We start from the raw sequence: 27,785 nt of genomic DNA, 5'->3' as shown, positions 1-27,785 counted from the left end.
ATTGAAGATCTCTAGGCAATCTCCTGGTGATTTCTTTTTCATGGCATAACTTGATTTGACTCTAAATATTTTATCAGTTGTTTGTTGTAATGTATCTTCGTCCAATCCCAACCATCCTGCCACCTGTTATGATTCTCTTATGTCCTCCTCCTCCTCAGGGATCCCTCTATAGTGCAAAATTAACTCCTTTTGCTCCATCTCCAAACCGCCATCGAGTTCCATGTGGCCTCCTGTATCTGCACCATTTCCATCCTTTGCTCCTTTATCTTTTCCTGCTCCTTTTTCATCTCTTTTCCCTCTGCTTGTGTCTTTTTTGTTGATTCCTCCAGGCCTTGTGTTTTTCTCCCTAACTCTTGCATAGATCTTTCTAAGTCTGTTGTCTTTGTTGTAAATTATTTAATCTGTCCCGTTAAACCCTCCACAGTCTTGGTCAGGCATAGGCAAACTCAGCCCTCCAGATGTTTTGGGACTGCAACTCCCATCATCCCTAGCTAACAGGACCAGTGGTCAGGGATGATGGGAATTGTAGTCTCAAAACATCTGGAGGGCCAAGTTTGCCTATGACTGGTCTTGGTGTTCTAGTCAGTTTCCCCCGGGATTTTATCCAATTTATCTGAATTTTCTCTTAACTCTTGTCTCAAAACCATTAAAATCTCTGCAATCTCCACCTTTGGTTCTGTCTCTATAACCGAACCCCTTCTCATCTGTGTGGGAGTTGCGCTTCCTGCAACTGATTATAACTTTTTTGCTGCCACATTCACTTTGTTTGTTTTCCTGTAATTTATTTTAAGTAAATTACCTTTGTATGTTGCTCTTTTTCCTCTCAAACCTTTGTTCCCCTTGTTTCAATTCTTACTTTCCTCTTCTTTACTTGGAGAGGTACAGCCAGACCATCTAAATGTAGCTGGGTGTATATAAAGGGGGGGGGGATTTTCCTTCCCTGCAGTTACCACTTTTCACCACTAGATGCCCTTCTCTCCCATCCACTCCCTCCACCTTGCCTACCTCCCTCTTTCTCCTTTTGTCCTTTTATTATTATTTCTATACCACCCATCTGAAGATCACAGGACAGTTTACACTATAAAAATACAAAAATATATACCATAATAACAAACAACTCCCCACACGCTTGCACACACACAAAGCACAATTTAAAAGGTCATAGATTGGCTAATTAGCCCAAAGGCCTGGGAGAAGAGGGATGTTTTTGAAGGCACCAGGAGAGCCTTACCACAAGTAGGGAGCCACCACAGAAAAGGCAGAAGCTAGGCTATACAGATAGGGGTGTAGCTGGGTTACCAGCCAAAGCTGATGGAAGGCACTACGCCACTGAGGCCACCTGAGCCTCAAACGACAGCAATGGGCCCAGTAATACCCCCAAGCTACGTACCCGCTGCTTCAGAGGAAATATAACCCCATCAAGGGCAAACAACCTCCCATCCATCAGTCTAGGATGAGTGTGGCAGGAGGCAAAGAACAAGAACTAAAAATTTAAACAGTGCCCTGATTAAATGAATTGTAGTAAAATTAATCCATATGGATCAAGCGAGACAGATTGTGCCACACTCCTGGAAAGAATCACTTGGTCACTTGGCTGATCAAAAAAAGGTTTTTGTCACAGTAAACACAATGCTAAGATTAGTTTGTTTTTCTTTTTCTGTAAATCAAATTACATGCCATCCCTCCCTTTGCCATGGTTCCTGCCCATTGCCTCTGTCATTATGTGACCTGCAGTGGGAGTCTTATCAGCAAAAGGGGTAAGGCTTCCCTTGGCACCTTCCCTATAGCTTTGTGTGCTGGACAGTAGCATCCAGGTGGTGACTGTTTTCTCAAGGAATTCCCTAGTCTCCTGGTACATTACAGGCACCAGTAAGCCTTTTGGAGGTCTCCCACTTTTGCATTCCACCTTTTGTTGCCAGAGCAAGCTCAGAGGAGGGGGAGACAGTGGTAGTTCATGGGGGGGTGTCTGAATGAGAGAACTATTACTTTCCCCAGTTACATCACTGCAAATGCAACAGCATTTCAAAACGGAATTCCTCCTCTAGTCTGGGTCTTGTATGAGGATGCTTGTGTGACTGGTCTTTCTTGATCCCAGTGAGCAGCAACTGAAGGTTGAAACTAATATAGCCTTAATAAATCTCCGAATCTATTTTAAATTATGTATGGGTTTTGTTCCATTATTAAGTCATTCTAAGGCATTTTATTTCCCCCAGAGTGGCTGGGGGAACCGAGCCAGATGGGCAGGGTATAAATAATAAATTATTATTATTACTATTATTATTATTGTTATTATTGTTATTATTGTTATTATTGTTATTATTGTTATTATTATTATTTTCTACTTTAAATTCTATTCTAATCCATGAGCATAGCCAGGATTTTTGTTGCGGCGGGCACTGGCCATACTTGTTGGGACTGATGGGAGCTGGAGCTCAGCAACATCAGGAGGGCAAAAGGTTTCGCTCGCCTGCTTTAAGGAACCACAACTGAATGTAAAAAGATTCATTTGCACTTAGAAAATGTAAAGTAGACGTTTTTTAAAAAAACAAAGATAAGTACGTTGCTTGGAAGACGAGAGTGTGAACCTCGCATGTTAAGAAGGAATTCATAACAGCTGGAAGGTTTGGCCAGTTCTGGGGCTCCAGAAAAGAAGTCCCTGCCTGGCTTCGGAGATGCTTCAGTCAGTGTCTCCCCTCTTTCAGAATAGAAGTAGCTTCCGGTTGGAAGCTGAACAAAGAGGATGGTCTCCACCCCCATCGTTCTGCCCGGACGCTGAGGTCCAGCGCCGAGGGCCTTCTGGCGGTTCCCTCATTGCGAGAAGCAAAGCTACAGGGAACCAGGCAGAGGGCCTTCTCGGTAGTGGCGCCTGCCCTGTGGAACGCCCTCCCATCGGATGTCAAAGCGATAAATAACTACCTGACATTCAGAAGACATCTTAAGGCAGCCCTGTTCAGGGAAGTTTTTAATCTGTGATATTTTGATGGCAGAAAGTGAGGAGGAATTAAAGAACCTTTTAATGAGGGTGAAAGAGGAGAGCACAAAATATGGTCTGAAGCTCAACATCAAAAAAACGAAGATCATGGCCACTGGGCCCATCACCTCCTGGCAAATAGAAGGGGAAGAAATGGAGGCAGTAGGAGATTTTACTTTCTTGGGATCCATGATCACTGCAGATGGTGACAGCAGTCACGAAATTAAAAGACGCCTGCTTCTTGGGAGAAAAGCAATGACAAACCTAGACAGCATCTTAAAAAGTAGAGACATCACCTTCCCAACAAAGGTCCGTATAGTAAAAGCTATGGTTTTCCCAGTAGTGATGAATGGAAGTGAGAGCTGGACCATAAAGAAGGCTGATCACCGAAGAATTGATGCTTTTGAATTATGGTGCTGGAGGAGACTCTTGAGAGTCCCATGGACTGCAAGAAGATCAAACCTCTCCATTCTTAAGGAAATCAGCCCTGAGTGCTCACTGGAAGGACAGATCGTGAAGCTGAGGCTCCAATAGTTTGGCCACCTCATGAGAAGAGAAGACTCCCTGGAAAAGACCCTGATGTTGGGAAAGATGGAGGGCACAAGGAGAAGGGGACGACAGAGGACGAGATGGTTGGACAGTGTTCTCGAAGCTACCAGCATGAGTTTGACCAAACTGCGGGAGGCAGTGGAAGACAGGAGTGCTTGGCATGCTCTGGTCCAGGGGGTCATGAAGAGTCGGACACGACTAAATGACTAAATAACAACAACAACAACAAATTAGGTTCAATCATTTTAGGGATGTATGCCAAGTTGAACTTAGTTGTATACAACCTTATAATTCTAAAAATCAGTTAAAAGCATTGGAGGAATAATTGTTGATTTGGTACATTCCTTTAAAAATATGTTTAATAATCAGCTAAAAACTGCATTTTCAATGCAATTCAATGCAATGCAATGCAAGCAAAGTTATAAAATCATTTTAAACACCATCGAAAGCAGATGTAGCTTTAGAAGTCATTTGTCAAATATTACTATTAGAATACCAAATTGTATTGTCCAGCCTGTAATTTGGATGCCAGTTTGGATGTAAGCATGTGAAAGCATTGTTGCATGTGGCTGTGCTTCAAATAATTAGGAGCATACAGCTGCATTTTTTAAAAGTGATTTAACAGCTAAACTTCTAGAAAACAATGCTACACAACTACAATTCCCAGCAGATTATAGCCATTTTTCACAAAGAATTATTGGCAGCAATTCAACCTCAACTTTTGTAGGATTGTTGTTTATTTAGCTGAACATGAAAACCCTGCACTGCATCACAGAACATAAGGAGAAGATTTATGTGTTGTCCATGTGCATTGCGACACAATGGCTTGGGTCCTAACTTCCTTCTACAGCCCTCTGCAGGCCCTGAAAATTTACTTCTGAGTGGCTGGGAGAGCCCTTGCAAAGGGCATGGGAAATGATGTGTAAGGAGGAGAGCGCAGGTGGTGAGGGAGTTTTAAACCCTGGTCTCTCCACCCCAAAGCCAACCCTTCAACCATTGCACCACACTCAAAACCAAATACAGTGGTACCTTAGGTTAAGAACTTAATTCGTTCTGGAGGTCTGTTCTTAACCTGAAACTGTTCTTAACCTGAAGCAACATTTTAGCTAATGGGGCCTCCCGCTGCCACCGCGTGATTTCTGTTCTCATCCTGAAGCAAAGTTCTTAACCCGAGGTACTATTTCTGGGTTAGCGGAGTCTGTAACCCGAAGCGTCTGTAACCTGAAGCGTCTGTAACCCAAGGTACCACTGTAGGCTTTTATTTCTGTTGTGAATCAGCTACACATGTATAGTGGGTAAGCATACCAAATCAAGCTCTCATAAGGCTAAGTTGTGTGCCCACCAGCTATTTGTGCTTATAGGATTCAGCTTACATAGGTAGGTTACTATTTGCAAATTCAATTTACATAGTAGACTGAAATATTTAATTCAAATAAATAGAAATCATCTCCCAAAGTATGTGTCTGAAGTGGACCTATGTTGTAGCATAGGTAAATAATGAACTAATTTCTAAAAGTGCTATTGATAGAATCATAGAATTGTATTCCGTTCTACTGTCAAACAGCTCTTACTTCCATAAAGTTCTTCCCAATGTTTAGTTGAAGTCGCCTTTCTTGTAACATAAATTCATTGGGTTGGGTCCCTTCTGGAACAACAAAAACAAGCTTGCTCCACCTTCCATGTAACAGGTCCATCCTATTAGAATTTAATTTTATGTTCCCCACAGCTTAGCTACTGAATTCCATGGAAGAGTCACAAAATCACAATTTGCTTAACATTTACTTGGTGGCATTTATTTCTTACTATGTAGAACACTTTAAAAAGTTTAAAAGGATTGCTCACAGTGAAAGGCAATTGCCATATAAAGAAGGGCGGAGATTTTATTGTATTTTTGCTTATGAAACTTCAGAATGTTCCATGTACACTGATAGTGGCATAATAAAGATAGTGCAAATGAAACCATAGAAGGCAGCTTTAGGTGTAAGAATGCATAAAGTGCAGGTTGACATACAACCCTCTGCCTTTTTTTGAGAGGTCATCAGAGTCCTGCATAAGAAGAAAAGAATTAATAGAAGATAATTAATAGATGGCAGATGATTGGAGGAGAGAGGAGAGTTGTGTCTCTGTCCACTTATGGCTTTGGCCCCATCAGCGCTGATGGTCTGCACTTCCTGACTGCTTTCCCTGGAGGGACTGTAGTCCTCAGTCCCAGAAAGGTTGCCCACCAAACAGCTCTCCCAAATAACATGGTAGGAGGTATGGGGAGGGTGAAAAAGAAAACAAGATGTTCTTTCTCCCCTCTTCCTGATGAAACTAACCTCTACTGCAAACCAAAAACAATGCTATGAGGCTCCTAATTACTGTCAGGGGCTAGGGATAAAATATAGCATTCTGTTGCAGGTTCCCACTTATCATTGCCTCCATTTCTGTTTCAAGTCTTGGCATGCCCATGCAAACATAGTAAAAATAGCACCACACATGAACAAGACAGAAGGATCAGCAGACTTTGGTTTGCAGAACTACAAAAATATTTAGAAAAAAACACTAAATGGGGGAAACAGCTCAATGGGGAGCGGATGAATGTCACAGAGTGATTTTCAAGACCTATGGGATGTTAATGAGCTCAATGGTGGAGAGGGGGAGAAGGGAAGGAGTTTGTCTGCTTGAGCCTCTAGCACTGGAGAGGGTGATTAGGACAAGTGGATGTTAAGGTTAGCAACAACCCACCCCTTTAAAAAAATATGGGCAGGGGGAGGGAGAAAAAGTGTAAATTTCCTTTTCTCGCACCAAAAACCTTCCAACACCCCCTGGGAGTGCCAAACAGCTCAAAAAGGTACATTTTGTTATGGGTCACCCACTTGTAAAGGTAAAGGGGACCCCTGACCATTAGGTCCAGTTGTGACTGACTCTGGGGTTACAGCGCTCATCTCGCTCTATAGGCAGAGGGTCATGTGGCCAGCATGACCAAGCTGCTTCTGGCAAACCAGAACAGTGCACGGAAATGCCGTTTACCTTCCCGCTGGAGCGGTACCTATTTATCTACTTGCACTTCAACGTGCTTTTGAACTGCTAGGTTGGCAGGAGCTGGGACTGAGCAACGGGAGCTCACCCCGTCGCGGGGATTCGAACCGCCGACCTTCTGACTGGCAAGCCCACAGCGCCACCTGCGTCCCTCCCCCACTTGTACAAATATAATAAAAGTTAAAGAAACTCCCAAGGGTGCTAATGTGCCATTAGCAAAAACCAAGCAGTCTGGTGGCTCCTCAAGGCCCAGTGTCAGTGAGTTACATTTCTCTCTTCACAGTAATCGCCACTTCACACTGCTGACATTTTTATGGTCTTTATTTACAAGTATTTACAGAAGTCATCACGAGCTAATCACCATTAGTCTGACTCTGTTGAATCAGATACCACCAATGACCTCTTCCTCCTTTTCCAGCACCTAAAGTGTGGGAACTTTATGACTCTCCTCTCCCTCCGCCTCTTCTCCTTGTGTCTGGTGGGAGCTGCCGTAAATCTCCCTCCTCCCTCCAATTCAGAGCTTAACTCTTGCGGTGCTTGTGAGGCTGCTGGTTCACTTCGCCCTCTTTCCTGATCCCCTGCGTTTACAGAGTCTAACATTTCCCTGCTGGGCTCTCCTATCCCCTCCTCTGCAGACACACATTCCTCTGCTGCTTCTGGTTCTAACCCGAAAGCTCTCTTCTGTTAAGTTGTGGGCGAACATATCAGACGACACAGCGATTCTTCAACAGCTCTTGTTTATTCAGAGGCCAGAATAGAACTGAACTGAAGAGCTCAGTCAGCCTGCTATATAGAGCTCCAGAACAACGTAACTGTTGCAACTTTCTAAAACTATCCAATCACTGAACGTCACTTTCGATCCTTCATTTGCATACAAACTATCCAATCACTGAACGTCACTTTCGATCCTTCATTTGCATAACTATCTACAGTATACCCCTGCTGGCTCAGGCTGAGAACATCAGTACATAGCATCTTCCATGTCAGGGGATTCCGAACATACTGATTCTGCCCTGACACCTAGTCTATACATTCTTGATGCATGGTCCAGGTGGACCAACCCAGTGCTCCACTTGAACTGACAAAACTCTGGAACTATTTCCTGCAAAGTATGGGGAAGGATGAATTTATCTTTGTAGGGAAGGATCTCTGTGATTAAAATGAATGTATTGCCAAGAATGCTATTTTTATTCCAATCAATACCAGTGGTCAGAGGAGCAGAACACTTTAAGCATTGGCAAAAGGACATTTCTAAATTTATCTGGCAGGGGGGAAAGCCCAGAATTAGATAGATAGATAGATTTATTGCGGCCATTGGCCCATATCAGAAACAATACATCAAAATTTATCCATAAACAATACAATTTAAACAGTTCCAAAATTAAAACACCCATATAAAACCAATTTTACTTCAGTTAAGTAAACACTATACACAATAAGCTCCCTCTATGTAAACTGCAATTCAAATCCATCAGATTTTGGGGGGTATGCGTCTTAGTTCTGGCACTTATTGATGGTACTTAAGTTTAGCTAAGCTGTCAGAGTCATACAGAGATCCATTTCTCCTCTTTTGAAATAAAACATTAATCAGGTATCTAGCGACTGCAAGGGATCTACTTGTATCTTCGTCGTTTAATAAGTATATTATTTGGGCTTCCTGAGGTCTATCAGCTATTCTCGATAAATATGGGGCCAGAAACTTGGACCGTGAAGCCGAATGTAATGGACAACAGAAGATTATATGGTATAACGATTCTATAGATCCACTTTTACAGTCACAGAGGAGTGAGATCTGTCCTTTGGAGAGTCTGTTACCCAACACGTTTGATGGGAAAACATTGAATCTAGCCTTTATAAAGGCATACCTGTGCGTCACCACAGATAAGGTAGTTAAATAAGATGGAAGTTTCGTTGGTGGTGTTAAGCCAAGGTTTATCGGCGAACAGGTGCCACCACCTGTCGCAATACTAAATTGTAAATCCATCTCCTCTAGTTTGTGAGTTATAATTCTCTTGGCAGAAATTAAATCCAATTTTAATAGTTCAGATGGAGATAGTCCTAGGGACACAAGTTTCCCATGTAATATTTTTGCCCAGGGGCTAGGGAAGTCATCTCTCCAGAGACACTGTATCAAGAGGAGATTTGGAAGTTTATGCCATAATGCCAACCAGTAACAAAGCATGCATTTCCATAATGTGGTTTCTAGAGATGTAACATTTAGTTCCAGACGTATAGCAGTATTGCTTACACACCTGGGTAATTTTAGCAACCTTCTTAGAAGCTGGTTTTGGATTACCTCCAAATGGGTTAGATTAACAAAGGGCCCCCATATTGGGATTGCATATGCTATTGTTGCAATCACCTTTGCCTTGAAAACTTTTAACATTGATGGAATATGGAAAGCCCCATCTGAAAAGAAAAAACGCAGTAGCGCAAAGGAAAGGGCTTTAGCTCTGTTTAATACATATGCAAGATGGACCTTCCAGCCCATGTTGTGTTGGAGAAGGACTCCCAAGTATTGAAATTTAAAGACTTGGTCAATAGCTTTTCCGTCTATTCTCCAATTATAGGTTTTTCGACTCTTGGAGAAAATTAGGACTTTGGACTTAACATGGTTAATTGTAAGAAAATTTGATTTGCAGTAAACATTGAAAATTTTTAATGCCCTCCTAAGGCCGACTCTTGAGAAGGAAAGGATCACTGCGTCGTCTGCGTAGAGTAGAAGGGGGCAACGATATTGGGCAAGACGGGGGGCGTGGATCGTTTCTTGAGAATCTATCAGAGGCACCCTCATATCACTTATAAATAGAATAAAAAGGGTCGGAGCAAGGATACATCCTTGACGAACACCTCTATTGATAGTTACTGAATTTGAGAGGTCGCCGGCCGGAGTGATTCTCACCCTGGCGGCCGATCCGTCGTGCAATTTAGTTATTAGCCACAAAAGTCTTTTGTCTATTCCCCATCGGGCTAATTTTCCCCAAAGTAATCCTCTGGGGATGCTGTCAAAAGCGGCCTTTAAATCAATAAAGGCCGCACAAAGTTGGCCTCTATTTGGGGAGGAATATTTCCGGGTAAGGTGGTATAAAACTAAGACATGATCAACCGCTGACTGATTCGGTCTAAAACCAGCCTGTTCTGGCCCAATCAGGTTGTTCTCTTCGGCCCACTTAGTAAGCTTAGTTAACAAGAACCGTGCATATATTTTCCCAATTAATGACAATAAACTGATATTCCTGTAATTTCCAGGATCATCTGTCGAGCCCTTTTTATGAATTGGAACAATAATCGCCTCCTTCCATATTCTTGGTACCTTCCCACTGTTATTTACGGCATCAAACGTAGCGGCCAGGATTTTCGCCCACCAGTCTGCATGAAGTTTTATAGCTTCCGCCGGGACTAGGTCAGGACCGGGGGCTTTTCCGATTTTAAGATTAGAAATGAGTCCGTGGATTTCTTCCGGGTCAGTGGGTGGCCAAAGAGGGAGCTGCTCATCAAATCTATCGATTGTATTAATATTAAGGTCTGGTACGGCAAAATAGTTCCTTAGAAAGGATTCCCAAACTGGGGCCGGAATAACTGTTAAGGGGTATCTTTTAGATTTTCTGTTAACCAACAGCCAGAATTTTCGGGAATTACGGGTACTTGAGGCGCCCAGAATTAAATATAAACTACTAGATGCCTGCTTCTTGGGAGAAAAGCAAAGACAAACCTAGACAGCATCTTAAAAAGCAGAGATATCACCTTGCCAACAAAGGTCTGTATAGTTAAAGCTATGGTTTTCCCAGTAGTGATGTATGGAAGTGAGAGCTGGACCATCAAGAAGGCTGATCACCGAAGAATTGATGCTTTTGAATTCTGGTGCTGGAGGAGACTCTTGAGAGTCCCATGGACTGCAAGAAGATCAAACCTATCCATTCTTAAGGAAATCAGCCCTGAGTGCTCACTGGAAGGAAAGATCCTGAAGCTGAGGCTCCAATACTTTGGCCACCTCATGAGGAGAGAAGACTCCCTGGAAAAGACCCTGATGTTGGGAAAGATTGAGGGCACAAGGAGAAGGGGACGACAGAGGACGAGATGGTTGGACAGTGTTCTCGAAGCTACCAGCGTGAGTTTGACCAAACTGCAGGAGCCAGTGGAAGACAGGAGTGCCTGGCGTGCTCTGGTCCATGGGGTCACGAAGAAGAAGAAGAAGAAGAAGAAGAAGAAGAAGAAGAAGAAGAAGAAGAAGGAGGAGGAGGAGGAGGAGGAGGAGGAGGAGAAGAGTTTGGATTTGATATCCCGCCTTTCACTCCCCTTCAGGAGTCTCAAAGCGGCTAACATTCTCCTTTCCCTTCCTCCCCCACAACAAACACTCTGTGAGGTGAGTGGGGCTGAGAGACTTCAAAGAAGTGTGACTGGCCCAAGGTCACCCAGCAGTTGCATGTAGAGGAGCGGAGACGCGAACCCGGTTCCCCAGATTATGAGACTACCGCTCTTAACCACTACACCACACTGGCTCTCAGTGTGTCGGAAGAGTTGGACACGACAAAACGACTAAACAACAACAACTAACAGATGCTAATGAAAGTGGCGGATTCTCTCTACCAGACTTGAAATTATATTATGAAGTGTCCTGTCTCTGCTGGCTATGGGAATGGATGATTTAAAAATATGGATGTATTAGACTTGGAAGGGCATGATGATAATAGATTTGGTTGGCATGCATATTTATAGTATAGGAAAACGAAGGAACACAAAGGATTCCTGAACCACATTATAAGGAAATCAATTTATCTAGTATGGGAAAGGTATAAAATTTTATTAGAGAATAAAACACCATGGTGACTTTCCCCATTAGAAGCGATACCCGTTAAAGAAATTAACATGAAAGGGCAATGGGCAACCTACAAATAGCTGTTAACTGAAGTGGAAGATCAATTGAAATTGAAAAAAATGATGATATAAGGTACTTATTAACAGATTGGCTACAATATCACCAATTAAGTGACATATTTAGGAGTGACAAAGGAGTGGGCTTTGGGAAAGAATTCTCAAGGTTTGAAAAAGAACTATTGGAGAACAATGAGAAGTTATTATCAAAAATGTATAAGCTACTGTTAGAATGGAACACTAAGGATGAAGAAGTTAAAGCTGTAATGATACACTGGGCAAAAGATGTGGTAATAATATACAATTTAGCTTATGGGAGAAGTTGTGGAAAGAGGCCGTAAAATTTACGGCTTGTTGTACACTGAAAGAAAACTATATGAAAATGATGTATCGTTGGTATTTGACTCCAGTAAGACTAGCAAAAATGTATAAAAACACTTCCAACATGCTGGAAGTGTAAACATAAAGAAGGTACTTTCTACCACATGTGCTGGACATGTAAAACAGTAAAAGACTTCTGGGAAATGATATATAATGAATTGAAAAAAATGTTTAAGATAAATTTTATCAAAAAACCAGAAGCCTTTTTTTCTAGGGTTAACAGGAGACGAAATACCAAAATATTTAAAAAGACTATTTATTTATTTATGTATGCAACAACAGCCACAAGAATGCTACTCACCCAGAAGTGGGAGGAAGAGAAAGCCCCAACCAAAGAAGAGTGGATAACCAAGATGATGGACTGCGTCAAAATGGCAAAGATGACCGGGAAGATGATAAAAAATTAGTCAAGAGTTGAAAAAATTATAGAATATCTTAAAGACCATTGTAGATACTTGAAAACGTTAGCAGGATTGTTATAACATTTATAATGTAATATGATTTAAGGTAAAAAAAGGCGATAAAATGGATTAGAAAAACGTAATTAGATGTGATAGAAATAGGGGGAAATTGGAAACCAGGGGTGGGGGTGGGGGGAGGTCCGAGGGATTTAAGTAATCCCAGAAGTGTATAAATTAAAAATGATGTGGATGTATAAGAATATTGTTTTAAAAATAAAAATAAAATATTTTTTTAAAAAGGAACTTGACAATACATCCTTTGACCCAAGCGATATAAATAAAAGTGGAGGTCGTGTGAGTGAAGGCTTCGAAGGCTGGGCTTCTAGCCTGGAGCTCTTTTGTCGCAATTCACTGACAGGGCGGGATCCCCGCCAACCAACGGGCTTCACGCCGCCTCCAGTTCCCTCTCTTTCCGCCTTCTGATTGGCCGAGGCTGCTGCTGCCCCTCCGGCGCCCTTGTTCCGAAGCGGCCAGTTGCTTCGCTGGGCGCCCGGCGGAGCGGCGTCTCCCGAAGCGCCTCTTTCCCGCGCCGCCCGCAGCGGGCGAGGAGGGCTGTGCCGGCGGCGCTTCGCATGTGAGGCGCCAGGCCGGGCTGCGGCCGAGGGCGCCATGGAGGGCAGCCCCATCCCGGTGCTGACGGTGCCCACGGCGCCCTTCGAGGACCAGAAGCCGACGGGCGGCGGCGGCCTGCGGAGACCCACGGCCGTCTTCGAGAGTCAGCGCAACTACCTGCCCAACTTCGTGCAGAGCGTGCTGTCGTCCGTCGACCTCCGCGACCGCCAGGGGTGCACCATGGTGGTGGGCAGCGACGGCAGGTACTTCAGCCGGACGGCCGTCGAGCTGGTGGTGCAGATGGCGGCAGCCAACGGGGTAAGGGCGGCGGCAGCCTCGGCGCGGGGTCTGGAGTCAATGGGCGGCACCGTCAGAAAAGGAAGGGAGCCTGTCCGGAGTGAGTCGCTCGGAAGCGAGGGGCTCTTTGGGCGGGGCGCGCTGGCTTCCTCGCCGACGTGCCCCACACTTGCTCTCCCCGCTCGCCGTCGCGTACGGGGAGCGAACTCTGCGGCGGTCTGCCTAGGCAGAGACTTTCTCCCCAGGGAGCGGTTGCAGGTTCCCCCAATTTGCCTGCCTTCTCCGATGTCTAATGGCACCTCCCCATCTATGCCCTTGAGTCTGTTTAGGAGTAAGAGGCAGGTGGACAGACGTGGGATTTGCAAATGTGTGGAGTGCTTTTACAAAAGATTCTCAGCATTTTCGACATTTAAGAGGCACAGAAAGGTTCAGTATCCCAGGAGGAGATGTATCCTCATTTATTAATGCCCGACTTTAGATTTTGTCTCAACTCATCGTCTTTTGGAATAGCATATTTGTGTTTGAGGCAGTCAAGTCTCTCTGACCCTGTGCCTGCTTCCAGAGAACAGTGTTACTGTAAGAAGGTGAATATAGCTCTGGTTTGTTCCACTCAGATGGTGTCTGATATGTTTAACTTAGATTGCTGTAGTTTGGCTGCTTTTTATGCTAGAGAGAAATATTTAAATATATATATTTAATAGCATATACATTTGCCACTGGGATTTGGTGGTAACATTTTCGGAGTGGGAAACTTAAGAGAATATCATCTAAAGAGCTCTGGGCCTTCTGGTTTTTTGTTTTGTTTTGTTATGACCATGTGTTGCATGGTTTTTGTTTGGCACAAGCTAGCTCAGGAGCTTTACAATGCCTGTGCAGTTAACAAAAATAGAGCTTGATGTTGATGTGTTCCTGTGAGAGAATGTAACATTCCTACAGTTGGAGATGGCTCTAGGCACTCTGGTACTCACAAAAGCATTAAAAAGTATTAAAATTTACCCCTTTGCCTGGATGTTATTTTGGATGGTTGATTACCTCATGTCGCTTCTATGCCAAAGTCTCCACTTTTCCAATGACTTCAGCTTTGTGAGCTGGTTGTTCACTTTCAAAAATTCCCTTTCATCTGTGCTTCTATTAGAAAGTAGCCCAGACTTTCTAACAGCACACATAACATTGACCAAACCAGACACTGGGTCCTGTGTTTTGGTTTATAAGTTTGGTTTATAAGTTATAGTTGGACTTTCTAGGCTCAGTAGACCTAAGCTGAAGTTAGTATAGGGAGGTGCTCTTTTGCAGAGGACAAAGAGCAAAAAGGGCACAGTGGGCATCAAAAGGTAGGATAAGTGAAGGAAGGAAGGTTACTGGCCCCGGAGAGAGTTTCCATGGACCATTTGGAGACCCACTGTGAAGAGTTTTTGAGGCGCTTCAATGGTTAAGTTGTTCTTGATGCCATAATTGGTGCAGAAATATGTCAGGTGTCCAATGCTGTGTCTAGAAAGGTTTTGTGGGATCAATTTCAGTTGATGTGACCTGAGGATATTGTCAGGGTGTTTGCAGCAATACATCAGACCATACAGAATCATAGATTCTCTTGTCCTGTCCCTTATGATTAATAAAATCTTGCTGGCAGGGGATGGATCCAGGGTGTGGTGAACGCATCATGATGCAATGAAGTGCTGCCCACTGCTTTGAGAGAGGCAGTGGTGTTACCACATCTAAAGAAACCCAGCATTGGACCCACTCATCTGCAATAGTTATCAACCTTTTTTCAAGAAGGTGATTGAGAGGCTTGTGGCAGAGCAGCTGCTGGCATTATTGGATGTAACTCATTGTCTAGACCAGGGGTCAGTAAACTTTTTCAGCAGGGGGCCAGTCCACCATCCCTCAGACGTTGTGGGGGGCTGGACTATATTTGGGGGGGGGGAATGAACGAATTCGTATGCCCCACAAATAACCCAGAGATGCATTTTAAATAAAAGGACACATTCTACTCATGTAAAAACACGCTGATTCCCAGCCCATCCGCGGGCTGGATTTAGAAGGTGATTGGGCCGGATCCGGCCCCTGGGCCTTAGTTTGCCAACCCATGGTCTAGACCCGTTTCAGTCCAGGTTCAGGTTTTCTGGACCAAAATGGCACTGGCTACTCTGATGGGTGACCATCAAGAGAGGGGCAAGGAGGTGCAACCTTGCTTCTTCTACTCCATCTTTCTGCAGCTTTTGATACCATTGAACCTGGACCCAACAGATTATTTGTTTCTCTGCCCCTGCCCCTTCTGTTACATAAACTTTCCTTGTTCTTTACAATATCAGACCTTTGATGTTTTCTTTGCCATTCAACTTCTGAGCACTAGATGCAAGTTTACCAAGGCGTCGTTGGGAACAGAATCTCTGCAGAGCCTACAAGGACCTCCATAGCTTTGCATGGTAGTAAAACTGCACTGCAAATGGATCAAATTTTGTGGTTTTCAGATCTGTAATAATACTGGATACCAGTACCTCACATTTGGAAGTTACCATCTTATTAACCTTATAGTGCCTTAACTTGACAATCATTCCATCTCTGATTTATTTCAGCATTTTTTCTAAACTATTTTGCCCATAACCAGCATATGTTTGTAACTAGAACACAGGGGAAAGCAGAAAGCTCAGTGGTGAAGCACATTGCAGGTTCAGTCTCAGATAGGGCTGGGAAATGCTTCCATCTGAAATCCTGGAGAGCCTCTGCCTGTCAGTGTGTAGACCGAGGGTGGGGGATCCTTGATCCCACTGGCCTCTCCTAAGGCCCCACTCCTCCTCCTCAGCCCTCTTTTCCTCTTCTGCTGAGTTATAACCTCCAATGCGCTGAGTAGGGCAAGGGCTTAAATCTCCCCTTCCCACAATCTCTCTCCATGATCAGAGTTTGCGGCTCAATAGCAGGGAAAATGGCATGCAGCTGAGTCCCACTGCTGAGCTGATCATGGAGGAAGAAACAGAACAATCAAGACATAATGCTAAGCATGCAGTTGAGTGCGGTGCATGGGAAAGCGGCAGTGAATGTACTCTATTTGATTTTGTACTGTGCCAGGCCCCCAGAGCAGCCATTTATGTTTTGCCATTCCCCATGGCAGCCATTTTATGACTGGTGCCCACAGTACTCTCAAAATTCAAAATATGCCTACTGGTTCAAAAAGGTTGGTGTGCCCTGCTCTACAGCAACAGAAGTAGCCTTTGTAGTCAGTCACGGCCCATTTGTTTTAGGCCAAAGAGAGAAACAGGAACCAGATCATGCAGGTTTCACAGCTTGATGGTGCCTAGGCACTTTCAGTGGATCCTCTTTGCCCTTGCTTCTCCAGATACTTTGCTTTTTTACTGTTGCTTAGAAGCGCATCATAGGCACATTGGCCACGATTTTGCTGTTTGTATTCTCTTATTAAAAGATAACTCACCTGCACTTTTGCACTGTTGGGTGTTATATGGAATGTTGCTTATGTTGTGGGACAATTGAGAAACAGTTTTTGATGTGAATGGTAGCCATTCTCTGTGCCTTTGTTGTTTTATGCCTTTAAAAGTTTTTTAATATACCATGTTTGTACCACAAGAACTATGTGTGTATGAGCAACAATTGAAAAAGCTAAGGGAAAGCTTTTGGCAATCTGCAAAAAAAAAAAAAAAAAAATACTTATATTTTCTCCACCCTTTTAGTGGAGAATTTGGCAGAATGAAGACAATACTATAATAATCTAGAGGCAAGTGGCTTGATTTCAAAAGCAGCTTTAGGGACAGAAAACAGGTCATAAAAGGATAAAAAACTACTCCAAAACAATTCATAGTATACTTTTATTTTTTTAAAAAATCATATGTAGGTTCTTCAAAAAAGACACACACAAAAACACACAGAGATGCCTGAAAGTTTTCTGAGTTTGGGCTTGGAACTAGTTCCCAGTTTACAAACATATCCACTCCAATCCCCCCAAGCCCCTCCTCTGCCTTTAAATTCCTCTTATCAGGCAGTACAGCGGAATGATGATGGCAGTAAAACCAATGGTAATGCCCCTCCAGCTGCAAGAAGGAAGGTAGGAAATTGGATCTCTCCCTTCCCTTTCTGGCCAGCTGCTAGATCAGCCGGGGAAGGCGGCTGCTGCCATTAACTGGGAGAAGAAATGTTTCTCAAGGACCCTTGGGACTGTCTCTCCCCCGCAGCATGCCAGAAAGGAAGGAGAGGGTGTAGATCTTCCTTCCTTCTTTTACTGTGGATTGAGTGCCAACAGGGGAGATATGGGGGGGGCTAGGTGAGAAAGAGGGGACAGGAAACTTCTGAACTTAAATTGTTTTGGGAAATAAAGCAAGCTTTTCCTGACTTCTGCAAAAATAACTTGGACAGCAGTCCAAGCAGTTCAGTTTGATTTGGGCTGGGGGAGTTCATCTATCTCTAAAAAGAATAAAAAGTAGTTATTAGCACATTAAAAACTGGGAGAGCTCAGTTGGTAGCGCATGAGACTCTTAATTTCAGGGTCGTGGGTCCAAGTCCCATGTTGGGCAAGTGATTCCTGCACTGCGGGGGGTTGGCTCCATGGCCCTTGTGGCCCCTTCCAATTCTTAGATTCTATGATTCTGTTAAGGCCGTGATTTAGAGGGGAATGACATAACGACAATGGAGAATTACAAGAACTTTACTATCCACATTAAACAATCATATGAATGAGCCCTAGGTCTTTTTTTCCTGAGTGCTGAAGTCAAAGGGATCATCCTTTGATTTGTGTTTGAGCAACACCCCAAAACAAAAAGGGAGGAAGGAACAGAAAGATGGCTTCTCTGCTTAACCTAACTTTGATGTTCTTCCATTTATTGATCACCTATGCTTCCTCTTATCTTCCCTCCTTCTTTTCAGATAGTAAAAAATAAGAATCCTAAACTTTCCCAAGGAACTGTTGACCACAAACATGTTTCTTTCATCAGTCTCATCATTTGTATCTTTACAGCAATCCTGTCAGGTTGTTTGGCTGAAATGCTGTGAATGAGGTTTGAGGCTGAGTGTATGTATGTACCGTATTTTTCGCCCTATAGGACGCACTTTTTCCCCTCCAAAAATGAAGGGGAAATGTGTGTGCGCCCTATGGGGCGAATGCAGGCTTCCGCTGAAGCCTGGAGAGCGAGAGGGGTCGGTGCGCACCGACCCCTCTCGCTCTCCAGGCTTCAGGAAGCTATCCGCAAGCCTTGCGAGCCCGGCAGTGGTACCTCGGATTACATATACTTCAGGTTACATACACTTCAGGTTACAGACTCCGCTAACCCAGAAATATTACCTCGGGTTAAGAATCTTGCTTCAGGATAAGAACAGAAATCGTGCAGCAGCGGCGCAGTGGCAGCAGGAGGCCCCATTAGCTAAAGTGGTGCTTTAGGTTAAGAACAGTTTCAGGTTAAGAACAGGCCTCCAGAACGAATTAAGTTCTTAACCCGAGGTACTTTAATCAACCAACCAGAGTCCCAGCTTTACATGTAGATTCTGGAAAGTTTCTTTTGGCAGGGGCTTTGTCAGGATGTCAGCAGTCATCTCTTTGGTGCTGCAATAAAATAGTTCCACAAGTCCACTCTGAAAAATTTCATGAATGTAGTGGTACTTCACACCAATATGCTTTGTTCTTGCGTGGAACTTCTCACTCAGAGATAGCTTCATGCAACTTTGATTATCCTCTAGCAGCTTAACAGGTACCTTGCTCACCAACCCAAAGTCCTTAATGAGTTGATCCAGCCAGGCAACCTCTCTGCATGCTTCTGTAGCTGCAACATTCTCTGCTTCTGTGGAAGATAATGCTACACAGTTCTGTTTATAACTACCCCATGAAACAAGTCCATCCCTGAACATAAACATATATCCACCTGCGGATTTATAAGCATTGTCGCCAGCCCAATCTGCATCAGTATACCCAATCAAACTAGGATTGCTGACAGCTGGTAACCTTAACTTAGAATATATAGTACCCTTTAGATACTGCACCACCCTTTTAACTCCTGCCCAATCATACTCAGTGGGAGCATTTACTTTTCTATTAAGTATCCCCACAGTATTGGCTATGTCAGGTAACTAAATGCAAAAGTTTACCACTCATTGACTGATACTCATTGTTGTCTGGCAACGGGTTTGAATTCTGCTGATTCTTTAAGAAGTCGGTGGCCATGGGTGTAGCAACTGTGTTTGTGTCTTGCCTCTGCATGCTTTCAATGAGTTCATGGATCTTTTGCCTTTGGTTGAGAAGAAATGAGCTGTCTTCTTCTCTTTCAACTTGAATCTCGATGTAGTACTGAACTTCTCCCAGTTCCTTGACCTCCACTTTTTTGCTAAGATAATTTACAATTTGTGCATAGTCTCTTTCATTTGCTGTAGCAATAATCAAGTCATCAATAAATGTTAAAACATATGAGAATTGTCCATTACTTGACTTACTGTACAAGCACTTGTCAGCATGGCCTTCCTTGTAACCAAGCTGTGTCAGCATTCTATGCAATTTTTGGTTCCAGGCTCGAGCAGCCTGTTTGAGTCCATAAAGTCCCTTTTGCAGCTTACACACGAAATGTGCCTGATGTGGTTTTACAAAACCTTTGGGTTGACGCATATAAATGTCTTCCGAAATCTGACCGTGGAGAAAAGCAGTAGCAATGTGTTTCACCTGCATTTGCTTGGAGGCTGCAATACTCAGAAGCATCCTCACGCTGCTGTATCTCACGGTAGGTGCAAAAACCTCATCATAGTCTTCACTATATTGCTGTGAAAATCCTTGTACTACAAGACTGGCTTTGTAGCATTGCACTTCTCCTTCTGCCCCCTTCTTAACCTTGAATACCCATTTACCACTAATGGCCTTCTTGCTCAGTAAGAGTCCAAGTCTTGTTCTGATGCAGTGCATCCATCTCCTCCTGTGCGGCCTTCTTCCAGAGACTGGCTTGTGCAGCTGGCATCTCCTCTATCTCTTCCCATGTGGAAGGTTCCTGTGGAATCGGCGACCCTGCGAAGTAGGACAGTCTTATTGGTGGGACACCTTTGTTGGTTCTCGATGAGTGTCTGACCTCTGATACTGTGACCGCATCAGCTTCCTCATCCCCCTCCAACATTGACATATGTCCATCTGAATCTTCCTCTTCATCTCTGGTTCCGCCAGGAATCTGGTCCTCTGTTTCTTCTAGTGTGTTGCCTTTAGGAGGGGCTATGACACTGGAAGGCAGCTCAGGACTTTGCCGGGATATAGAAGGAAAGTACACAAGTTCTTTAATCTTTTCTGAGTCCTCAGAAAAATCCAGAACACTAGTTTTAGTATCAGCTTTGCTGTGTTCATGAAAATATACTGCATGGTGCACATTTGTCTTACCAGTTTGTAAGTCCATAATTCTGTATCCCTTGCCTCCAGAGGTGTACCCCACAAGGATACCTGCTTGCGCTCTGGAGTCAAGCTTGTGTCTGTGTTCTTTGGGGACATGGTAGTAACAGACTCTCAAACACACATATGTGCAACAGATTGGGAACTCTCCCATGCCAAAGTTCGAAAGGTGTGCACTTCGCCCTCTTTGTTGGCAATCTGTTCTGGAGATACACTGCTGTATTCACTGCATCTGCCCACAGCTTGTGTGACAGGGATGCATCCTTTAACATGCTTCTGGTCATTTCCACGATGGATCTAAACTTTCTCTCAGCTATGGAATTCTGTTGTGGTGTGTAGGCAATTGTGGTTACATGTTCAATTCCCTCCTTCGCCACAAGAGTCTGCATTTCACGTGAGCAGTACTCACCTCCATTGTCAGTCATTAGCATAGCTGGAGCTCTCTTGAACTTGCTTTTGACCATGGCTATGTATTTCTGGAACATTTCCAGTGTGTCACTCTTTTCTTTGATGAAGTACACTACACAATAATTGGAGAAATCATCAAGAAAAATCAGTATGTATCTGTCCCCCCCCCCCAGTAAGGGAACACTCATTTGTCCACATAAGTTACTGTAGACTATATCAAGCACTTTAGTGCTTCTCTGCTCTGTGCAACGTGGAAATGAAGGTTTTACAGCTTTCTCAGTAATACAACCTATGTATCAATGTTGGAATTGTGTTGCTAGCTGTTACCTGCAGTCCTTTTGCAAGTTTATCCTTCTGTAAGTCTAGAATAAGGGGCGCGGGTGGCGCTGTGGATTAAAATACAGAGCCTAGGGCTTGCCAATCAGAAGGTCAGTGGTTCGAATCCCCGCAACAGGGTGAGCTCCCGTTGCTCAGTCCCTGCTCCTGCCAACCTAGCAGTTCAAAAGCACATCAAAGTGCAAGAAGATAAATAGGTACCGCTCTGGCGGGAAGGTAAACAGCGTTTCCGTGCGCTGCTCTGGTTCGCCAGAAGCGGCTTAGTCATGCTGGCCACATGACCCGGAAGCTGTACGCCGGCTCCCTCGGCCTATAGAGCGAGATGAGCGCCGCAACCCCAGAGTTGGTCACGACTGGACCTAATGGTCAGGGGTCCCTTTACCTTTTAAAGTCTAGAATGACGTTGGTGTCTCTGTGTCCGAGCCTTCTATGCTACAACTGCAGGTTTGCCTCATCCTTCTGGCTTGAATGGGCCACCTTTGCGGATCTCTCTGAAAGATCAGCCTCATATACACCATTTATTAGTTTAGCTTGAACAAACACTTTACCATTCTTTGTAACCTTGCATTGTCCATTTCCAAATGTTATCTGGAAACCCTTTTTGGACACACTAATCAGATTGCAGCTGAGCTGTAGAGCATACAGGACTCTTTCCACTGTAGTATGTAAAATTTGATTGTCTATATTAAATTTCAAATTCACAGAACCAGCCCCTCTTGCTTGGACAATATTTCCATCTGCAATCTCAATTTCTGATCCTACCGCATCATTTATCTCATGTGAGCTGGCACCATTATCCAGGATCCACTTACTGCTTTTATTTTTACAATTCTGGACAGCTAAATTCCTTTCCTGTAGCAGCCAGGTGCATTCAGGTTCCCTCTTCTTTTCCCCTTTTGGCTGAAAAGGGAGGGGTATGTTTGTTTTGGGTACTCTACAGTTCTTAGCAATGTGGCCTTCCTTCTTGCAATTGAAGCAAACTACTATTTTCTGTAAGCAAACGTGATCCACCTGGAGGAGGAACCGGCAAGCCACTCCAGTATCCCTGCCAAGAAAACTCCATGGACAAAGACAACAGGCATATAAAAGTTATGACGCTGGAAGATGAGCCCCTCAGGTCGGAAGGCGTCCAACATGCTACTGGGGAAGAGCGGAGGACAAGTACAAGTAGATCCAGAGCTGATGAAGCGGCTGGGCTAAAGCCGAAAGGACGTTCAGTTGCGGATATGCCTGGAAGCGAAAGGAAAGTCCAATGCTGTAAAGAAAAATATTGCATAGGAACCTGGAATGTAAGAACCATGAATCTGGGTAAGTTGGATGTGGTCAAAAATGAGATGGCAAGAATAAATATTGACATCCTGGGCATCAGTGAACTAAAATGGACAGGAATGGGCGAATTCAGTTCGGATGACCATCATATCTACTACTGTGGGCAAGAAACCCGGAAAAGAAATGGAGTGGCCCTCATAGTCAACAAAAGAGTGGTGAAAGCAGTACTGGGATGCAATCTCAAAAATGATAGAATGATCTCGATACGAATCCAAGGCAGACCTTTTAACATCACAGTAAGCCAAGTTTATGCACCAACTACTGGTGCTGAAGAAACTGAAATTGACCAGTTCTATGAAGACTTACAACACCTTATAGAAGCGACACCAAAGAAGGATGTTCTTCTCATTATAGGGGATTGGAATGCTAAAGTAGGGAATCAAGAGATAAAAGGAACAACGGGCAAGTTTGGCCTTGGAGAGCAAAATGAAGCAGGGCAAAGGCTAATAGAGTTCTGTCAAGAGAACAAGCTGGTCATCACAAACACGCTTTTCCAACAACACAAGAGACGACTCTACACGTGGACATCACCAGATGGGCAGCATCGAAATCAGATTGATTATATTCTCTGCAGCCAAAGATGGAGAAGCTCAATACAGTCAGCAAAAACAAGACCTGGAGCTGACTGTGGCTCAGATCATCAGCTTCTTATAGCAAAATTCAAGCTTAAACTGAAGAAAGTAGGAAAAACCACTGGGCCGGTAAGATACAATCTAAATCAAATCCCTTATGAATACACAGTGGAAGTGAGGAACAGGTTTAAGGATTTAGATTTGCTAGACAGAGTGCCTGAAGAACTATGGATGGAGGCTCGCAACATTATACAGGAGGCAGCAACGAAAACCATCCCAATGAAAAGGAAATGCAAGAAAGCAAAGTGGCTGTCCAATGAGGCCTTACAAATAGCGGGGGAGAGAAGGCAAGCAAAATGCGAGGGAGATAGAGAAAGATACAGGAAATTGAATGCAGATTTCCAAAAAATAGTAAGGAGAGATAAGAAGGCCTTCTTAAACGAGCAATGCAAAGAAATAGAGGAAAACAACAGAATGGGAAGAACCAGAGATCTGTTCAAGAAAATTGGAGATATGAAAGGAACATTTCGTTCAAAGATTGCCATAATAAAGGACAAAAGTGGTAAGGACCTAACAGAAGCAGAAGACATCAAGAAGAGGTGGCAAGAATACACAGAGGAATTATACCAGAAAGAAATGGATGCCTCGTACACCCCAGGTGGTGGGGTTGCTGACCTTGAGCCAGACATCCTGGAGAGTGAAGTCAAATGGGCCTTAGAAAGCACTGCAAATAACAAGGCCAGTGGAAGTGATGGTATTCCAGCTGAACTATTTAAAATTTTAAAAGATGATGCTGTTAAGGTGCTACACTCAATATGCCAGCAAGTTTGGAAAACTCAGCAGTGGCCAGAGGATTGGAGAAGATCAGTCTACATCCCAATCCCAAAGAAGGGCAGTGCTAAAGAATGCTCCAACTACCGCACAATTGCACTCATTTCACACGCTAGCAAGGTTATGCTTAAAATTCTACAAGGTAGGCTCAAGCAGTATGTGGACTGAGAACTCCCAGAAGTGCAAGCTGGATTTAGAAGAGGCAGAGGAACCAAAGACCAAATTGCAAACATGTGCTGGATTATGGAGAAAGCTAGAGAGTTCCAGAAAGACATCTACTTCTGCTTCATTGACTGTGCAAAAGCTTTTGACTGTGTCGACCACAGCAAACTATGGCAAGTTCTTAAAGAAATGGGAGTGCCTGATCACCTCATCTGTCTCCTGAGAAATCTCTATGTGGGACAAGAAGCTACAGTTAGAACTGGATATGGAACAACTGATTGGTTCAAAATTGGGAAAGGAGTACGACAAGGCTGTATATTGTCTCCCTGGTTATTTAACTTATATGCAGAATTCATCATGCGAAAGGCTGGGCTGGATGAATCCCTAGCCGAAATTAAGATTGCTGGAAGAAATATCAACAACCTCAGATATGCAGATGACACAGCCTTGATGGCAGAAAGTGAGGAGGAATTAAAGAACCTTTTATTGAGGGTAAAAGAGGAGAGCGCAAAATATGGTCTGAAGCTCAACATCAAAAAAACGAAGATCATGGCCACTGGGCCCATCACCTCCTGGCAAATAGAAGGAGAAGAAATGGAGGCAGTGAGAGATTTTACTTTCTTGGGCTCCATGATCACTGCAGATGGTGACAGCAGCCACGAAATTAAGAGACGCCTGCTTCTTGGGAGGAAAGCAATGACCAACCTAGACAGCATCTTAAAAAGTAGAGACATCACCTTGCCAACAAAGGTCCGTATAGTAAAAGCTATGGTTTTCCCAGTAGTGATGTATGGAAGTGAGAGCTGGACCATAAAGAAGGCTGATCGTCGAAGAATTGATGCTTTTGAATTATGGTGCTGGAGGAGACTCTTAAGAGTCCCATGGACTGCAAGAAGATCAAACCTATCCATTCTTAAGGAAATCAGCCCTGAGTGCTCACTGGAAGGACAGATCGTGAAGCTGAGGCTCCAATACTTTGGCCACCTCATGAGAAGAGAAGACTCCCTGGAAAAGACCCTGATGTTGGGAAAGATTGAGGGCACAAGGAGAAGGGGACGACAGAGGACGAGATGGTTGGATAGTGTCTTCGAAGCTACAAACATGAGTCTGACTAAACTGTGGGAGGCAGTGGAAGACAGAAGTGCCTGGCGTGCTCTGGTCCATGGGGTCACGAAGAGTCGGACACGACTAAACGACTAAACAACAACACTATTTTCTGTGTGTCTTTGGGCCTTGCAAACTGTCTAGATGCATAATTGCTGTCTTTACTCCTAACATTTCTTTCTGGAGACTCAGCTCTCCGTCTGCACCCTTCCTCAAATAAGTGGTCAGGACCCTTCTTTGTGGTCCATTATACTAACAAATGCATCAAATCTTGGTCCTAGAAATGATGTCTTCATTTCCTCATCAAATGGTTTAGGAGTAAGCTGAATCTTTTGAATAATTTCAGTAAACTGTTCATATGCTGTGTGAATTCATCTTTAGAATTCATTCTGAGTCTAATACTCATGTATTAACATTCTGTAGGAGCTCTTCATGGTGTCTCCAAACATGCGCTCTATATCACTTAAAATTTGAGATGTACTATCTTCAAAATTTATCATTGAGAGGTGTTCATCGCGAAGCCCATTCAAATGATTAATCTGGCTTTACTGTTCTTTTCTTCCCAAGCTCATATCTTGATTAAATCACCCTCATCTGTGGTTGTAGGCCAGGGGCTTTTTATAGCTTCCAGGACTCCTTTTGTATCTAGGAGTGCTATTAAGCGTTGCTTCCAGTTCACAAAATTATGTTCATTTAGCACAGGCAGGCCTCGGCCTAGATCACTATCAACTAGCCATCACACTAGCCATCTCAAAAATATAAAACAGATCTTCACTGCCTTAGGTAACTGTAGCCTCTGAGGGAAGGGAGGGGGTTGCTTAATCCCCACTGGATAACCAGGAAGTAAAAAAAAATTATGCAAATCTGGGCCCATAACCCATGGTGGGAAGGTTTACTTTAGCAGAGTTAAACAATCCCCATTATAAGTTTATGCAGCGATCAGCTTGTTACTGACTCATCTGAGTTGTACTAATAAAGATGCCTTCCTGGATAAAAATCCCTTTGAATCTCTCTTAAAGAATGCACACACAAATCTGATTCATGTTAATATAAAACTAGTTTACTCTCAGATTCATGTAGGTTTACAGAGCTGTACCTGAAGGCAGGCTTAGGTTACATAACATGCTAATAAACTATACCAGAGGAAAGTTGGTCCTGAGGTGACTGCAACTGAGCAGTTATCTTTCAAAACTACCAGCAACCAACAAACTGGTTGTCACAGCAACCAGTTAGAACATGGAGGCCGTTAGTCCTCTGTCGGAATGTTGCAATTGACTGTAGCTTTAAATCCCACAATATCTTGATATATCACAATGTCTGAAATAAGGGTGAACTATGTAGAGCTGAATGGGGTCAACTGTTATCTAGGCAGAGAGAGGTGGAGAGGAAGAAGCTGCCAAACCTTGTGATGATTCGTGGACAGGGTGGAGAGGAGATGGAAAGCAGAAGAGTGAGGCGCTGGAGGGGGAACCTGCACCCCAACATCCAGATTCTCAACACAGGGCGACACAGACAAACGCATGCACATATACACAGAAGGGTAACAGGAATCGGGAGAAGCATTGACTGGCTTCATGGATTTTCCTACCGCAGTTCTGAGGGTGCAGGAGGAGGAATGCCTCCCTGGCCAGCAGCATCCTAGTGCATTTGCTTCCCACTTGGTTGTCTCCTCTCAGCCCCTCATGATGTGGTTTGACCTGGAGCCACGTGATTTGAGAGGGTGGGAGTGGAAGGGGGGGTGTCAAGCTGCCATCTTCAGTCCAGGTAGGGAGGAGAGGCAGCGGCAGGGGTGGGGGAGCAGCTCTGAGGTGAAGATGCACATCCGCTGAGGCTGCTGCTGCCTTCCTCCTTGGGAAATTGGGTGCCCTCCCTCAGTGCGAGGGGAAGGGATTGTGGCGCTGGGAAAGAAGGCGAGTGAGCAAAACAAAGAGATGGTGGTGCGCTGCTTGTCCTCCCCTTTTCCAAGCTTGGGTATGTGAAGTCCCCTTCCCTCTACAGATTTTAATCCCAGCAGCAGTGACTCTCCCCTTCCTGCCAAGAAAAGTCTCAGTTCAGCTGAGCCACCCCCCGGGAAGCTGTCAGTCCCCAACCCTTTTGTTAAAATTTCCCTCAAATTCTATTCAGATTCACCTGACAAGGTATTGCCAGGTCAAAACAGGTCATAATGTGGATTCAAAACCAGTTTTGGATGATATATTGATATATTTCCCAGCCCTAGTGGCTGGTTGAAACTGCTGAGGATGGGGGACAGAAGGATATCATGGAGAGTCTGGGACTGGGGAACAGAGAAGGATGACAGTCCTTCTCTCCTGCCCCCGCCTGTATTCAGCTCCTGCAGTTGGAAAAGCAGGACTCCCATTCCCCCTCTTTCCTCCCAGGGAAAGGAGTGCAGCACTGGGATCTGGGGGAGTGAGCATCAGCAACCCCTAGGAGCAGAGGAAGCAGAGTCAGAATCGGAGGGCATAGCCTGTTCACCCAGGACCTTGTGATGCTCCCATTGTAGGAACATCCTCCTCCTCCTCCTCCTCCTCATCACTTTTAATTTGTATACCGCCTTTCTATCTTACAATACTCAAGGCGGTTTACAAGCT

The 27,785-nt window shown here is 44.1% G+C and overlaps 1 protein-coding gene across 2 annotated transcripts in view; it reads left to right on the top strand.

Annotated features, from left to right (window-relative positions):
• Positions 1-12,713: 12,713 nt before the first annotated feature.
• The window catches only part of PGM5 (phosphoglucomutase 5), a 98,280-nt gene continuing 83,208 nt past the window's right edge, over positions 12,714-27,785 (top strand). The window contains exon 1 of one of the 2 annotated variants that reach the window (XM_083576904.1): positions 12,714-13,125. In XM_083576904.1, the coding sequence (XP_083433030.1) occupies positions 12,865-13,125 (261 nt within the window). In that variant the 5' untranslated portion in view covers positions 12,714-12,864. Of the gene's footprint in view, positions 13,126-26,519; positions 26,735-27,785 lie in introns of those variants that run through there. The other variant, XM_083576905.1, reaches the window with a different exon arrangement.

Source organism: Podarcis filfolensis (genome assembly GCF_964270895.1).
Source record: "Podarcis filfolensis genome assembly, chromosome: 11".
Lineage (NCBI taxonomy): Eukaryota > Metazoa > Chordata > Lepidosauria > Squamata > Lacertidae > Podarcis > Podarcis filfolensis.
This window is presented reverse-complemented; position numbering and strand designations above follow the sequence as displayed.